Source organism: Arachis ipaensis, chromosome B09 (genome assembly GCF_000816755.2).
Source record: "Arachis ipaensis cultivar K30076 chromosome B09, Araip1.1, whole genome shotgun sequence".
Lineage (NCBI taxonomy): Eukaryota > Viridiplantae > Streptophyta > Magnoliopsida > Fabales > Fabaceae > Arachis > Arachis ipaensis.
In genome coordinates, this window is record NC_029793.2 from 10385719 (window position 1) to 10399857 (window position 14139).

The following is a 14139-nucleotide window of genomic DNA, read 5'->3' on the forward strand; positions in this document are numbered from 1 at the left end:
GCAAAACGCTTTAGATATTTAATAAGACTCTCTTTCCGAGAAGGACCACCCCATAACGTTTCTTCTAATTAAGTTCTACCTTCTACGTATTCAGATCCATTGCCTAATCTCTCTTACACACACTACTTTTTCAGTTTTTCTTATCTTATTCAACAGTCAACACCACCACAATTAGTAAATCTCATAATAAATTTATTATTAATTTCATTTCACTTACAGAAGTATTATTAAATATACATTAAAATATTTATTAATTTAAAATACGTATTAAATATAAAACAAACATTAAAAATAAATTAAACAATATCTATAGCTATATCTATACATAAACATAAGGTGGTTGCTGATTTTGGTAATCAGAGCACAAACGCAACTATTATCCTTAATTAATCTGAAATTAGTTTCTGTATTCTCTGAAACAAAACAAACCTTGCTTTTAAGTTAACTAACTCTGCTACTTGCGAAAAACGTGGGACCTCAATGCTGCCATCATCACTGTGTTTGCACTTATTCTTTAACAACTTTTTCTGTGCACTATAAATATCCCCTCCAACAATCTTGCTCTTGCTCCTCTAAAATCTAAATACATATTTTTATTTTTATATTTTTATTTTTCATTTTATCTTTCTTGTTATTTGCTCCAATAGGATGGGTGATAAATGTAGCATTTTCTCTTTGGTCTCACTTCACATTTTTCTTAGCTTTGTTTTGACCCAATCAGCTCCTGAAAGTGCCCTAATAACTCAAATTCCTGGTTTTAATGGCACTTTGCCTTCAAAGCATTATGCAGGGTATATGATTCTGTAACTCTATTAGCTCTTTTTCGATTTTAATTTTTCTAGAAACTAATTTTTTTTAATATTAGTTAATTCTCATTTCTGCTGTATTAATTGTAACCTTGAGTTCAGTACTGATCCACTGAGACTTAATTTCACATTGTCAGCTAATAAATTTGCATGAAAGTGTCAAATGATAGCAGTATCTACTAAAATTTTGACCCTTTTTTGTTGGTGATTTTATTGGTAGATAGTGTTTTACAATTTTGTGATGATGGGGTTTTTAAGTGTTATTGCCCGTTGACCGAGTGAGGGGAACTACTGAATTTGTGCCTGATTTTTATTTATTTTTATTTTTTGTTGCAATTTTTTGTGACAATGAAGGTATGTGACTGTGGATGAAAACCATGGGAGGAACTTGTATTACTATTTTGTTGTTTCGGAAGGTAAACCGGCCGAGGACCCGGTGGTTCTGTGGCTGAACGGCGGCCCAGGATGCTCTAGCTTTGATGGCTTCATATATGAGCATGGTAACTCAAGACACAGACTGTATAATTTCCTGTTTTCATTTTGATGCATTTTTTGGACGTGTCCAATATTTTCTTTTTGTTTTTTTGGTTTTATTTCGGATTTGATCTTGATACATGTTCAATATTACATTTTACATAGCTATGTGCAGTCAAAAGAGCTTAACTCTTTTTATATTATATTACTTGAAAGCTAATATCAAATATAAGATATGATATTATATGACTTTGATGGCTTCAAACTTTGAAGGAATGGTTTCTTCTGCTTTTGTGGTATTTCTTGTGTGTTAAGTTTTGAATCATGATTGTGACAAGTTTATTCTGTGATTGGTTATTAAATTCAGTGGCAAATGATCTGTAGGCAATCACTTCCACCTACAAGGCCTTTTGTATATGTTAAATTATATTATTGTAAAAGCAGGTTTCATCCTCAGAAATTCCCACATTTTGTCTGAATTCTGGCTGATAAAATTGATGTAAGGTTTACATAGGTCGTCAACTTTGTAACAACCGCATTTCACTGTTTTGTTGAACACATATGGATGTATTTTGTATTCATCCTACATGACGTTTCGATTCTGAAAATGACAGAATAATCAGCTCAATGTCTTATTACTAAGTAGATTTCAGCTGAAATAATGGCCTAAATAATTTCATTAACAACCTTTGGTTGTGAAATCTTGATGGTTATCCATAAATTGAATAATTTTTTCTGTGTGTATTTTCATCTGGAGTATGGACTTTCGAACAGTAGAAATAGTTTTTACATGACCAGAGTCTAAAAATCCTTTGTTGATGACTAACTGTGCTCAATTTTACCAAATTCAATATTTATTATTCATAAATTATAAATTATAAATCACAGAGCAATTGATTGTCTTTCAGGTCCGTTTAATTTTGAACCTGCAAAGACCGCAGGAGGTCTTCCCACCTTGCACCTCAATCCTTACAGCTGGTCAAAGGTCTGAAACTTTTAAGCTATATTAAAACCTGGAAGAGGATCTTTTGTCTCAATATACAGGGAAGGGTGATTTCCTTCCCAGGATATCTTGGTGCATTATTTGCATAATTCATCAGATGAAAAAGACTAAATATTTAGCAGTGAAAAGTCAACAGGAACTTAGTTATCGAAAAAAAAAAAGTCAACAGGAACTTAAGTTCAACATTACTGAGACTAGCATTCTTGTAATGGATGAATAGACACTAAACAAGATAGTATCAGGAATAGACACATTAGAGAGAAAGGCGGGATAGCACCAATTGCAGAAGGGATGGTAGAATTTCGTCTTAGATAGTTTAAATATGTGTGGAGAAGGTTTGAAGAGGCCCTGACAGGGTATAGGGAGAGTGGACCAGATGGAGGGTAGTTGTAGTCCAATAGCTACAGGTGGAGGGAGCCTAAAAATAGAACAGGTGAAACTATAAGAAAACATTTAGATGTTAATTAAATGTAAAGATAATTTATGATAGGGCACCATAACATTGTTTTTATCTATATAACTAATCCCATTTTTGTTGTCACTGTAGTTTGTTGTTGTCCTGATATGCCTGTGTAATTCACCAATTATTTATTGTGTATTGTCTTACTTCCTACTTATGATTACTTTAAATATGATTCTGTTCTGCATTATAGGTTTCCAATATTATATATCTGGATTCTCCTGCTGGTGTGGGATTTTCATACTCCAAGAACCAGACTGATTACGACACTGGAGACATAAAGACTGCCATTGATTCACATGCCTTTCTCCTTAAGGTAGATAAGAAACAACTGGGTAATTTTGACAAAATATCTGAGTTAATTCGAATATTTCTTCCCAAATTTCTAACTTATCTACCTTTTTATTGACCAACTAGTGGTTTGAGCTATATCCTGAGTTCCTTTCCAACACTTTCTTCATTACTGGAGAGTCATATGCTGGTGTTTATGTTCCTACACTTGCCTATGAAGTAGCAAAAGGTATGATAAGTTATGTCCTCAAATTGTTGAGTTAATGCGTTATTGATCACAATTAATGTGCATTTTCTTGATCCACAGGAATCGATGCTGGTGTGAAGCCTAAGCTGAATTTCAAGGTCTTTTAAAGTATAAGTGATCAATATATCTTTTTGAGGCTGTGGTTGTTAGCTGAATTAGTTGCATGCAGGGATACATGGTTGGAAATGGTGTTTGTGATGAGCAATTTGATGGCAATGCTCTTGTACCATTTGTGCATGGGATGGGACTTATCTCTGATGATCTCTATCAGGTGAAAATAAAATCCTTTGATGAAGTTCATCCAAGTGAATCATCATCGATTTATTATCTTAATAGACCATTAAATTATTGTTTTAAATGAAATTTGTAATTTTCTAAATCCATATTTTAGGCATTTTCAAACAAATTTCAATTTTCTCTTGACATGATTAATTTGAATTAGTTTATTTCTTTTTCAATACTCAATCTTAGAACGAGGTCAAGTATGAAATTTCCTTGTAAAGTATGCATTCTTAATTGATATGGATTTGTTGTCTTTTCAATGGTACTTGCTACAGGAGGTTAATGCTGAGTGCAATGGGAATTTCTATAATCCACTCAATGACAATTGCTCAAGCAAGCTTTCAAAAGTTGATCAGGTAATTTAAATATATCACAGCACTCGCAGTAAATGAGCCTAAGATGAATTCAGGACTTGCTGATGATTCTTTCTATTTCAGATAATTGATGGGGTAAACATATATGACATTCTAGAACCATGCTATCATGCCACAGAGGAAGAGGAGTTTAATAAAGAAACCTATATTAGGCTGCCATCTAGCTTCCGGAAGTTGGGTGAGACCGAGAGACCTCTTCCCGTGAGGAAAAGAATGTTTGGCCGTGCTTGGCCCCTAAGAGCGCCTGTGAGAGCAGGAATTGTACCAACTTGGCCAGAACTGAGCAACAACAATAATGTTCCATGCACTGTATGCTTCTTTATCTGCCTTTAGGCTTTACTGTCAATTTTCATTGGTTGATTGTTGAATAAGTAATGTCTACTTGTTTAAGTCTCTGAACGAATAACACAAAAATATATTCTAATAACTAAATTACAAAATGATTTTAAAAAGTCCTGAAATATAGAATTTGCTAAATGCTAAAATAAAATTCACTATTAAAAGTGTCTTCGATGATGTTTGAAATGTTACATAATGTAAATCATGCTTGTCTTTCAAGTTTGATGATCAGATAAAAACTAAAACTAGATTGGAGTACATTTTGTTTTAAAAGCAATATGCTAACTCTACTGACACATAATGGTGCTTAGAAAACCAAAGCTTTGGGTTCAAATCATGGTGTGAAGGGATTTGATGTTCTAGTTCATTTCTTAATAACATCAAGGCACAGTTACTGCATAAAATTTTGTTTGGATCTTCTCCATTTGTTATAATTCAATTTAGAAGAAATTAACAAAACATTTCCTGGTCAAAAGAAACAGTTCACAGTATTTTCTTTCTTCACACCTCTTGTTTCAATCATATCAACTTTGAGAAAAATAGTGATCATTCATTTAGCTGATTTCATTGTCTTAATACCAAGATCTAATATTATTTTAAGGATGATCGGGTCGCAACTGCATGGTTGAACAATGAAGCGGTCAGAAAAGCAATTCACACTGCAGAGGTGAGGTTTCAATATGATACACTTGTATTTTTGGTTGTTGACATGGATGAACTAAATTGAGATATTTCTGATGAAATAGGAAAGTTTGGTCAACAGTTGGGTTTTGTGCACCGACGCAATTTTCTTCAACCATGATGCCGGGAGCATGATCAAATACCACGAGAACCTAACTTCTAAAGGATATCGAGCACTTATATACAGGCGAGTTACCAACTCAACAGCATTTCTACATTTATCTCGGCAAAAACATATCATTACTATTTATTATCGTTTAGGTGCAGTTCATTGTGTGGTTGGTTAAATGGTGGGAGGGGAATAAGGTTCCCCTGTAAAAAGCATATATATTTACCAAGGTTAAGGGAGTAATCATCCCTTGTATTAATCTGTTTTTATGGTGAAAATATAATAATATAGAGAAAGAATGTAATCCTATTGCAATTTGCAAAATAGAGAAGCTATCTAGCTTCACAAGTAAGGAATTTCTACCCTCCTCAAGGAGTTTTCTACAGACACAGCACAGTGCCGCGACATTCACCACTAATTACCAGAAAATGTTAATATATCTCAACTTTTTCCCATCAAACTTGTTGCTTTAGTTGCTGTATTCTATGATTGAATTGGGTCTCTTTAGTTGTTAGTTGAGAAGAGAACTTTTATGTTCTTTGGCAGCGGTGATCATGATATGTGTGTTCCATTTACTGGGAGTGAAGCATGGACAAGATCTCTTGGATACAAAATCGTTGATGAATGGAGGCCTTGGTCAACCAATGGTCAAGTTGCAGGGTACATACATTTCCCTCTAATCTTAGTTAACCTCAAATGTTTGAATCAGTTAGATGGAAGGAACTTGTTAGATTTTGTGGCTGCTTCTCAAGTAGTCCTAGATAAACATGTTCTTCTTTTAATTATCTAAGATTATGATTTATGAAAGCATAGCTAGGTACACTTTCTGGTATCCCTACTAAGATTGCAACATTTTCATCATAAATCCTCCGGATTCCGGAAATGTTCTTCCTCATAAATTACCAATCTTGACTAACGGTTGACTAAATTCATAATTGGTTGCAGGTTTATCCAAGGATATGACAAGAATCTTACCTTTCTAACCATAAAGGTCTGTACATTACTCCCTTCAATTTTCTATTATATAGTCACCAATTTTTGATACATGACTGCATACATGGTTATATCCAGATACTTTTCAAATATAATGTATCCAATGATACATCAAAAAGTAATAATGGCAGAGAAAAGAAACTGGAAAGAATCACACTTGTTGTATATTAAATTACTTTTGGATCCCTTTAGATTTTGATACTAATTGATTACATCGGCACAGGGAGCTGGACATACAGTTCCTGAATATAAACCACAAGAGTCCTTGGAATTTTATAAACGCTTTCTGACTGGATTGCCAATATGAGAGGGCCTCATGCTACATTGATGACCTTTATTTATGAAGACAATATGCCACAAAAAAAGTATATGAACACAAGAGGTTATTATCTGTATTCTATTATTTATCTCCCATGTTTATTACTAAATAGCTACACTCCCCAAAATTCATATCATTATTACACATTGTTTAATCCTTCTGAGAGCTTAGTTTTATGAATTGTACTAAAGAATTTGATAGTGATTATCCTTTCATGCTTAGAAGATCGATACTTTTCCTTTTATATGTTTGAATAAGAGCTAAACAAAAAATAAATAAAAATTATTTAAAAAAAACTAGCACATTCTTCTTGTTCAAGTTAGAAGTGAAAATCAGGACAAAATATTATTTTCTATTCCTGTTTTAACTAACAAGAGGAAAATTACTATTTTAATCTAAAACTAATATTTCTATTATCTGAACTTGACAATCTATCTAAAATAGATTTGAGATGAGCAAAATCAACAACATTCACATCATTTTTGACTGAGCTTGTGACCTTGACATCCTTGAAGCCATGCAACCAACACTTAGACTTGTGATGACAGTAGGAGCAAGACTTACCCTTTTCCTTCATTTCCATTGGCATCAAGTATAAAGACCGTTTTTTCGTTTTCATTGGCATCAAGTATAAAGACTCACCACAGATAACATTTTGAACTGATGAAAAGCAAAAACGAATATCACCAAGATGGCAAGATGTAAAGGGGGGGAAATAACGTAGAAATTTTGGAGATAATGTTGTACCTCGATGAATGCTTTACTGCAATGAGAAGGGTTCAAGCTCAATGAAATTGTTTCTGGGTACCAACTATGGAACAAGCGATTCACAAGAAGCCCATACTTATTAGATTGAATTCCCCGAACAGACCGTATGACCAAGTGTTTGATGATTGGCACAGGGAATGTAGCTGGGAATGAATATGGGTCATCTTCCTCTTCCCAATCCTGCATAATCCAAGGCATATTAAAACCATATTAAGAAAATAGGCAAACGAGCAGAATATAAGTAGCTATTTATACTTACATGATAATGATCATCATCAGGACGTATAGAGAGCGAGAGCCATGTCAAGAATTTTTGTGGTTTAAATTGTTTGACAAATTTCCCCAACTGGTAAAGAAATGGAGGAAACATGTGGAGATGAACATTTACTTGCAGTTGACTAGAACATTGTCGAAAAGATATGGAAGGTAAGTCGTCACCAGCAAAATAGTACCGAAATGATGACAGATTTGGAGTGTCAATTTCTAGCTTCACCATGGTAGAACAATTAGACAACACCAAAGCCTTGAGTTGACCACTTGAAATATTAATGATATCAAACATGAAACATTCAATCAATTCCAAACTCTCAAGGAAAGGAAATTTAGAAAACAGATGAAGAAACCACTCGTTTGTAATAATAAATTCAATCTTCATATTCATCAAGGTCAAAGCTCTCAAATTTCTGCAACTATCAAAACTTATCTTAGAGGGCTCATCACTGACAGCACCATAATATATTTTCTCAATATTTGGAGCATCAATATAAACTTCTTCTACGCCTTGAATATCAACTCCCTTGAGCTTTTGCAGACCATGTATGCCTAAGGATTTCATAAAGGAAAATTTTGTTCTTGAAGGATTGTATACGTAACACCACTTCAAGGTTATCTGCTCAATTAAAGGACAATGAGAAATAACATGCTCGATAGCACCTTCGTCATCAAAAAGGACATAGCTCAAGGATAATACACAGAGTGAGGAAAACTTGACTGAAGGATTCAGGAATTCTTTGTCAAATCTGATTCTCCCCTTAAGCACTAACTTATTAAGTGATCTTGCTTCAATGACACCTGGATGCAAGATATAACATAGGCACGGATCATCCTCTTTTAAAGTAGGCAGGCAAAGCTTTAGGGTCTGGACATCACATTCACTAGCTAACTTAAGCCACTGATCAACATCAGGGTATATAAGCTGAAGGTCATAGCAGGTTAAACTAAGCTTGAGCTTGAATTCTTTGATTGCTAAGCCTTGGTCACTGAACCTCACCAATCTTTGCTTGCCATGATCAAGGAATGCCTTAATTGGTTGATCTTCCTTCCGCTTGGAAAACTTCCTAATAGATCCTCGGTCACAAATAGACAAAATGGGAAAGGTATACAATGTTTCTCTCCATGTCTTAGACAAAACACTAGTCTTGATAGCATCTTTCTTTGGCAGTCTTGAGAGAATGTCATGAAGTAAGGTTTCTGGTAAGCCGGATATATGGTCCATTTTTTCATCCATTATTGTGTCCTTCAAAGCAAGTAGAAGAATATCAGAAACAAATAACTCAAACCATGTCAAATTATGGTAGTCAAAAATACCACTTTTCATGTTAATCAATAAGGTTCATGAGGTAGAGTTTTTTACTGATGAAGTTATCAAAGGTAGGTTTGCTTTTGAAGACAAGACAAGACACAAAGACATAGACATGGATATACATGTTCAGTGTTTGGTTATTAAGACACAAAATTAAGAGAAATACGGTTACACATAAATATCCATAAAATACATGTAATTTGTGTCTCTTCAAAAAGGTAAGACACACATTTTTGACTTAAGACATAAATGAAATTATATTTTTATACTATTTTACTCTTGCCTCATTTTTCTCTTTTTTCTCCATGCACTTTCCTTCTCCAGGGCTCCCTTTTCTCTTCTTCATCTTTGTTATTATTCACCTTCATCCTTTCCTATGAGAGTGGAACTCTCCAATGGAAAAAAAACTGGATGCTGTCAAGTGTTTAATCTCGGATTTGGATCCTCTAAAGTTTGAATTTTACTTTAGAGAGTAAAGTGTGATCTCTCACCGTTGATTTCATAGGTGGGACCAATAATAAATATGAAAGAGAAACTATTCAAGGGTAGAAGATCACACTTTACTCTCTAAAGTAAAATTCAAACTTTAGAGGATCCAAATTCTTTAATCTCACCCTTCATTGCTCTCTTTTTCCTATTTATTTTTGGTCCCACTTATAGAATTAAAGATGAGAGATCACACTTTATTCTCTCCAAGTGTTAAAAAAATGGAGAGGATCCATTTCATGAGTATATTGGCTGAGTACAAGTTACTGAAGTAGAGTACATTTATTTTTAAAATTCATAATTTTATTTTTACATTCATCTTTGCAATTCATAATTTTATTTCTCTTCTTTTTTTTCTCTGCTTTCTTTAATCTTCTTGACACAAACCCTACTAATATATATCTATGTAAAATTTTGTTTTGTTGTTTGAATTTACTCTGGATTATGAAAATGGAATTATAAATTAGTTTTGTTAGAAATACGAATCAGGTTGATGGAAGAAGATAAAAGGATAAAAATGCAGTTAATGAATTTTTTTCATATATCAAGGATAAAATAGACTTTTTAAAATAATGTATACTCTATCCATTATAATTGCCAAACACAATATTTTTTAACCGTCTTTGTGTATGTGTGTCTGTCTCAATATTTATGTCTTTGTATCTGTGTCTCAGCCTTTGTGAGACATGAAAGAAACAGAGCCGAACAAGAACAACGTGGGGATATCTTAAATGGTCATCACTGAGTGTTGAGTGTTGACATTTGACTTAAGGACTACAATGTTCCTTGTAATATAGAGACTCTTTTAGAAAAAGAAAATAGTTAATGAATTTTTTCCCCTTTGTTTTTTGCAACACTAATTAACAAAGCAAAACCCACAAGAATCATCATCGATTACCATGCGCTGAGACGCCACTAATTAGGATGCAAAAAGTAAATAAGATGAAGGATGTATTAAGTATATAATGTTATACATTATTTGTGCCCATTATATATTAAGTTTGACCACACAGTAAGAACAAAAAGAATCAAAGTTCAATCATTACAATATATAAAACTTCTTTGTTATATTTATGTATTGCTTTTGCAATGCTCCCATCACCTAATTTTGTTTAATCCATTAATAGAAGATGTAGGAAGAAGCATGATTTTTAAAAAATATGAGATTTTAAGGATTTGAGCTAAAGCAAAGTCGAAAACCTCTAACTCTATGTTCTCTGTGCAATATTTGAAGATTATTTGCCAAGAAACCTTTCAGTATATGCAGAAGTGCTAATAAATATTGGAATTAGTAAAATTTCTGTTGAGAATTTTTACATTTGGGTTGATTTTGTGTGTCCCTACTCTCTCTATAGTAAGCACTAAGCAATCGTATACTGATCAATGAGTTCAATACATTCAGCGTTAGAAAGAAGTATCAGAGAGACTAATCAGCAATCTGTCTCCCCATGCCGAATAAATTAAAGCTTTGAATACTCAAATTAGGGTTAGAATCACAAGAAGCTCCACACGTGCAGAAAACGATACATAATCACAGCTAATTTAATGGCAGTATTGGTTAATTAACAATGATAATAACCGCTAGATTGTTAGAACTTAGAACCGAACCTGGAACGCAGATTTCAGTCACCGAAGATTGAAAGAAGAGGGAGATGGCGCGAAGGGAGTGGCGGTTTTGAGTTTAACAGAGAGACAGAGAGGGGTGTTTAAATTTAAATATGATCCCTATTATTTAATACAATATAAACCGAAAATTTATTCAATCTTAATAATATCTTATCTTATCTTAAAAATTATTTAAATCATAATTTTGTACGAAAGTTATCAAGTTAATTTATATTTTTGTAATTTTAGTATATGTACATAAAAAATTAATTATTTGTATAAAATATATATTAAAAATAGGGCAATTTACGTTTTTAAATTGTTTGAACCCCAATTTTACGTAAATACATTGTTTTAAAAACGTACATAAATACATTGTTTCACTATTTTATATAAACCGCTACTGCCAGTAGCGGTTTACAAGTGCACAGAAACCGCTAGTACCAGCCGCGGATTATGTGTATTTTTGGTTGGTCATAAACCGCTAGTACCAGCCGCGGATTATGTGTATTTTTGGTTGGTCATAAACCGCTGCTACCAGCAGCGGTTTATGTAGGTTGGTGTGCGTGCGTAAACCGCTGGTGCCTATAGCGGTTTACGTTTAGTATGTGTCAATGAGCTCTTTATATAAACCATGGAGGGGCCAAATGTAGAGAGGTAGAGTTTTATTCACAAATGGATGAGGAGGATAGTATTAAAAAATTACAATACTCAAGGTATTAAATTATATAAATCAAGACTATTTTTTTTATTCTCATCTCTTTTACAATTTATAAATAATAAAATAATTTATTTTTAGCCAAAAGTTCACTAAATCATATATTTTTCTCCTTAACAATCACTTTATTCTCTTTTATTTATATCAACCATACAAGAGATACTAGGAGAGTTTAAAACATGGGTTGTGTTCTTTGCTGCTGATTTGCATTTGAGATTTAGCTAAATGAATTTTTTTATTTGTGCAACTTTGTTGTTTTATGCCAAAAAATAAAAACTATTTGTATTTTATAGTTGATTGATTGGATAAATAATAGTGATAACATCATAATTTTGATGAATAAAATAAAAAATATAAATATGCATATAATAATTTTTTATTTGTATTTCTTATTAAAATGAGACTAAATAGCAAATCAAAGAGTGAGTATTGACAGAGTACTAAAATATATAAACTAAGACTAATAGAAGATGTATTTCCCAGTAGGCTAGAAGCTCTTCAGGAATTACAGGTACTCAGTTTACGAAATAACAAATTTTATGGTACCATTACTTGTTTGAGTATGAAGCACCCATTTCCAAAGTTGAGAATTTTTGATGTGTCTAATAACAAGTTTAGTGGCCCTTTGCCAATGCAATACTTTCAAGAGTTTCAAGGAATGATGACTCGGAATGATAATACTCAAACTGGCGGTTTGGAGTATATGGGTACCAATGCTAGTACGACCATTGTACCATATAATGACTCTGTTGTGATCATTATGAAAGGTGAAATGATAGAAATGTCAAGGATATTAACTATCTTCACAACCATAGACTTGTCAAATAACTTATTTGAAGGAAAAATCCCACAAATTCTTGGAGAATTGAATTCTCTCAAAGGGCTTAACCTTTCACACAACAAAATCAGTGGTATCATTCCACAAACTTTGGGAAATTTGACAAGTTTGGAATGGTTAGACCTCTCACGGAACCAATTGAAAGGTGAGATTCCTATGGCTTTGATAAATTTGAATTTTCTATCTGTCTTGAACCTTTCTAAAAATCAATTGGAGGGAATGATACCAACGGGAAAACAGTTCAATACATTCCAAAATGATTCCTACAAAAATAATCCAATGCTTTGTGGATTCCCTTTGTCAAAGTCATGCGGCAATGATGAAGAACAACCACCTTCAGTGTTTACTGAGGCAACAGAATCATTATTTGGGTGGAAGTCAGTTACAGTGGGATATGGATGCGGAGTGGTATTTGGAATGTTCCTTGGAAAGTTGTTCATCAAGACTGCGAAACCCTTGTGGCTTGCCAGACTTCTTTGTCGCTATACTTAACAAAACCTGCACAGGAGATCAGAGGCCATGCAAAGCATCATGTTTTTCCTTCTTTTCTCTGTCATGGGAATTTTCACGTTTGTGGAATAAAGTGTGTTAGATATCAAGCTTGTAATTTATCCATGCATACATCATTATAGCTTCATCAAGATGTACCACCACTCTTGCATTGAAATGAATGCCAAGAATGAAATGAATTGAGTTATTTAGTAAAGAAACTCTATTCCTCCTACTTGATCCTAAAGCTACTTGATCCTAATGATAAAATAATTTATTTTTAGTAAAAAATAGTGAATTTTTTCACTAAAAATAGCAAATCAAATAAAAAAAATTCACTATTTTTTACTAAAAAATTATTTTATCATTCATGAATTTTAGAAGGGATGAAGATAAAAAAAAATTAGTCTTAGTTTATATATTTTAGTACTCTGTGAATACTCCCTCTTTGATTTGCTATTTAGTTTCATTTTAATAATAAATACAAATAAAAAATTATTACATACATATTTATATTTTTTTTTATTCATCAAAATTATGATGCTATCACTATTATTTATCCAATCAATCAACTATAAAATACAAATAGTTTTTATTTTTTGGCATAAAACAACAAAGTTGCACAAATAAAAAAATTCATTTAGCTAAATCTCAAATGCAAATCAGCAGCAAAGAACACAACCCATGTTTCAAACTCTCCTAGTATCTCTTGTATGGTTGATATAAATAAAAGAGAATGAAGTGATTGTTAAAGAGAAAAATATATAATTTAGTGAACTTTTGGCTAAAAATAAATTATTTTATTATTTATAAATTGTAAAAGAGATGAGAATAAAAAAAATAGTCTTGATTTATATAATTTAATACTTTGAGTATTGTATTTTTTTAATACTATCCTCCCCATCCATTTGTGAATAAAACTCTACCTCTCTACATTTGGCCCCTCCATGGTTTATATAGGGAGTCTATTGACACATACTAAACGTAAACCGCTATAGGCACCAGCGGTTTACGCACGCACACCAACCTACATAAACCGCTGCTGGCAGCAGCGGTTTATGACCAGCCAAAAATACACATAATCTGCGACTGGTACTAGCGGTTTCTGTGCAATTGTAAACCGCTACTGGCAGTAGCGGTTTATATAAAATAGTGAAACAATGTATTTACGTATCCGTTTTTGAAACAATGTATTTACATAAAATTGGGGTTTAAACAATTTAAAAACGTAAATTGCCCTAAATAATTATTAAATAATTAAATAATAATTAAGTT

The 14139-nt window shown here is 32.8% G+C and overlaps 3 protein-coding genes across 3 annotated transcripts; 2 read left to right on the top strand and 1 right to left on the bottom strand.

Annotated features, from left to right (window-relative positions):
* On the top strand, nucleotides 381–6622 carry LOC107618114 (serine carboxypeptidase-like 20). Its single transcript, XM_016320054.2, has 14 exons — nucleotides 381–791; nucleotides 1161–1306; nucleotides 2189–2265; nucleotides 2937–3059; nucleotides 3161–3263; nucleotides 3342–3379; nucleotides 3451–3552; nucleotides 3839–3919; nucleotides 4001–4246; nucleotides 4878–4943; nucleotides 5023–5144; nucleotides 5613–5726; nucleotides 6012–6057; nucleotides 6283–6622. Exons 1-14 carry the CDS (start codon nucleotides 649–651, stop codon nucleotides 6364–6366), a joined length of 1491 nt encoding a protein of 496 aa, XP_016175540.1. The 5' UTR covers nucleotides 381–648; the 3' UTR covers nucleotides 6367–6622.
* LOC107614977 (putative F-box/FBD/LRR-repeat protein At1g66290) lies at nucleotides 6404–10926 on the bottom strand. The gene is made up of 4 exons (XM_016317100.2): nucleotides 10823–10926; nucleotides 7406–8662; nucleotides 7126–7326; nucleotides 6404–7015 (listed from the first exon to the last, which is right to left on the bottom strand). The coding sequence occupies exons 2-4, from the start codon at nucleotides 8651–8653 to the stop codon at nucleotides 6764–6766; spliced, it is 1701 nt and encodes a 566-aa protein (XP_016172586.1). The 5' UTR covers nucleotides 8654–8662; nucleotides 10823–10926; the 3' UTR covers nucleotides 6404–6763.
* Nucleotides 11495–13081, top strand: LOC107614978 (receptor-like protein 12). The gene is made up of 2 exons (XM_016317101.1): nucleotides 11495–11535; nucleotides 11997–13081. Exons 1-2 carry the CDS (start codon nucleotides 11495–11497, stop codon nucleotides 12865–12867), a joined length of 912 nt encoding a protein of 303 aa, XP_016172587.1. The 3' UTR covers nucleotides 12868–13081.

Coding starts and splice junctions, on each gene's coding strand:
- LOC107618114 (XM_016320054.2), top strand. CDS start 649: ATGGGTGATAAATGTAGCATTTTCTCTTTGGTCTCACTTCACATTTTT. Junction 3,380..3,450: donor AGCCTAAGCTGAATTTCAAG/GTCTTTTAAAGT, acceptor AGTTGCATGCAG/GGATACATGGTTGGAAATGG. Junction 5,145..5,612: donor TATCGAGCACTTATATACAG/GCGAGTTACCAA, acceptor GTTCTTTGGCAG/CGGTGATCATGATATGTGTG.
- LOC107614978 (XM_016317101.1), top strand. CDS start 11,495: ATGGATGAGGAGGATAGTATTAAAAAATTACAATACTCAAG. Junction 11,536..11,996: donor AAAAAATTACAATACTCAAG/GTATTAAATTAT, acceptor ATATAAACTAAG/ACTAATAGAAGATGTATTTC.
- LOC107614977 (XM_016317100.2), bottom strand. CDS start 8,653: ATGGATGAAAAAATGGACCATATATCCGGCTTACCAGAAACCTTACTT. Junction 7,327..7,405: donor CTGATGATGATCATTATCAT/GTAAGTATAAAT, acceptor TGGATTATGCAG/GATTGGGAAGAGGAAGATGA. Junction 7,016..7,125: donor GCAGTAAAGCATTCATCGAG/GTACAACATTAT, acceptor ATCTGTGGTGAG/TCTTTATACTTGATGCCAAT.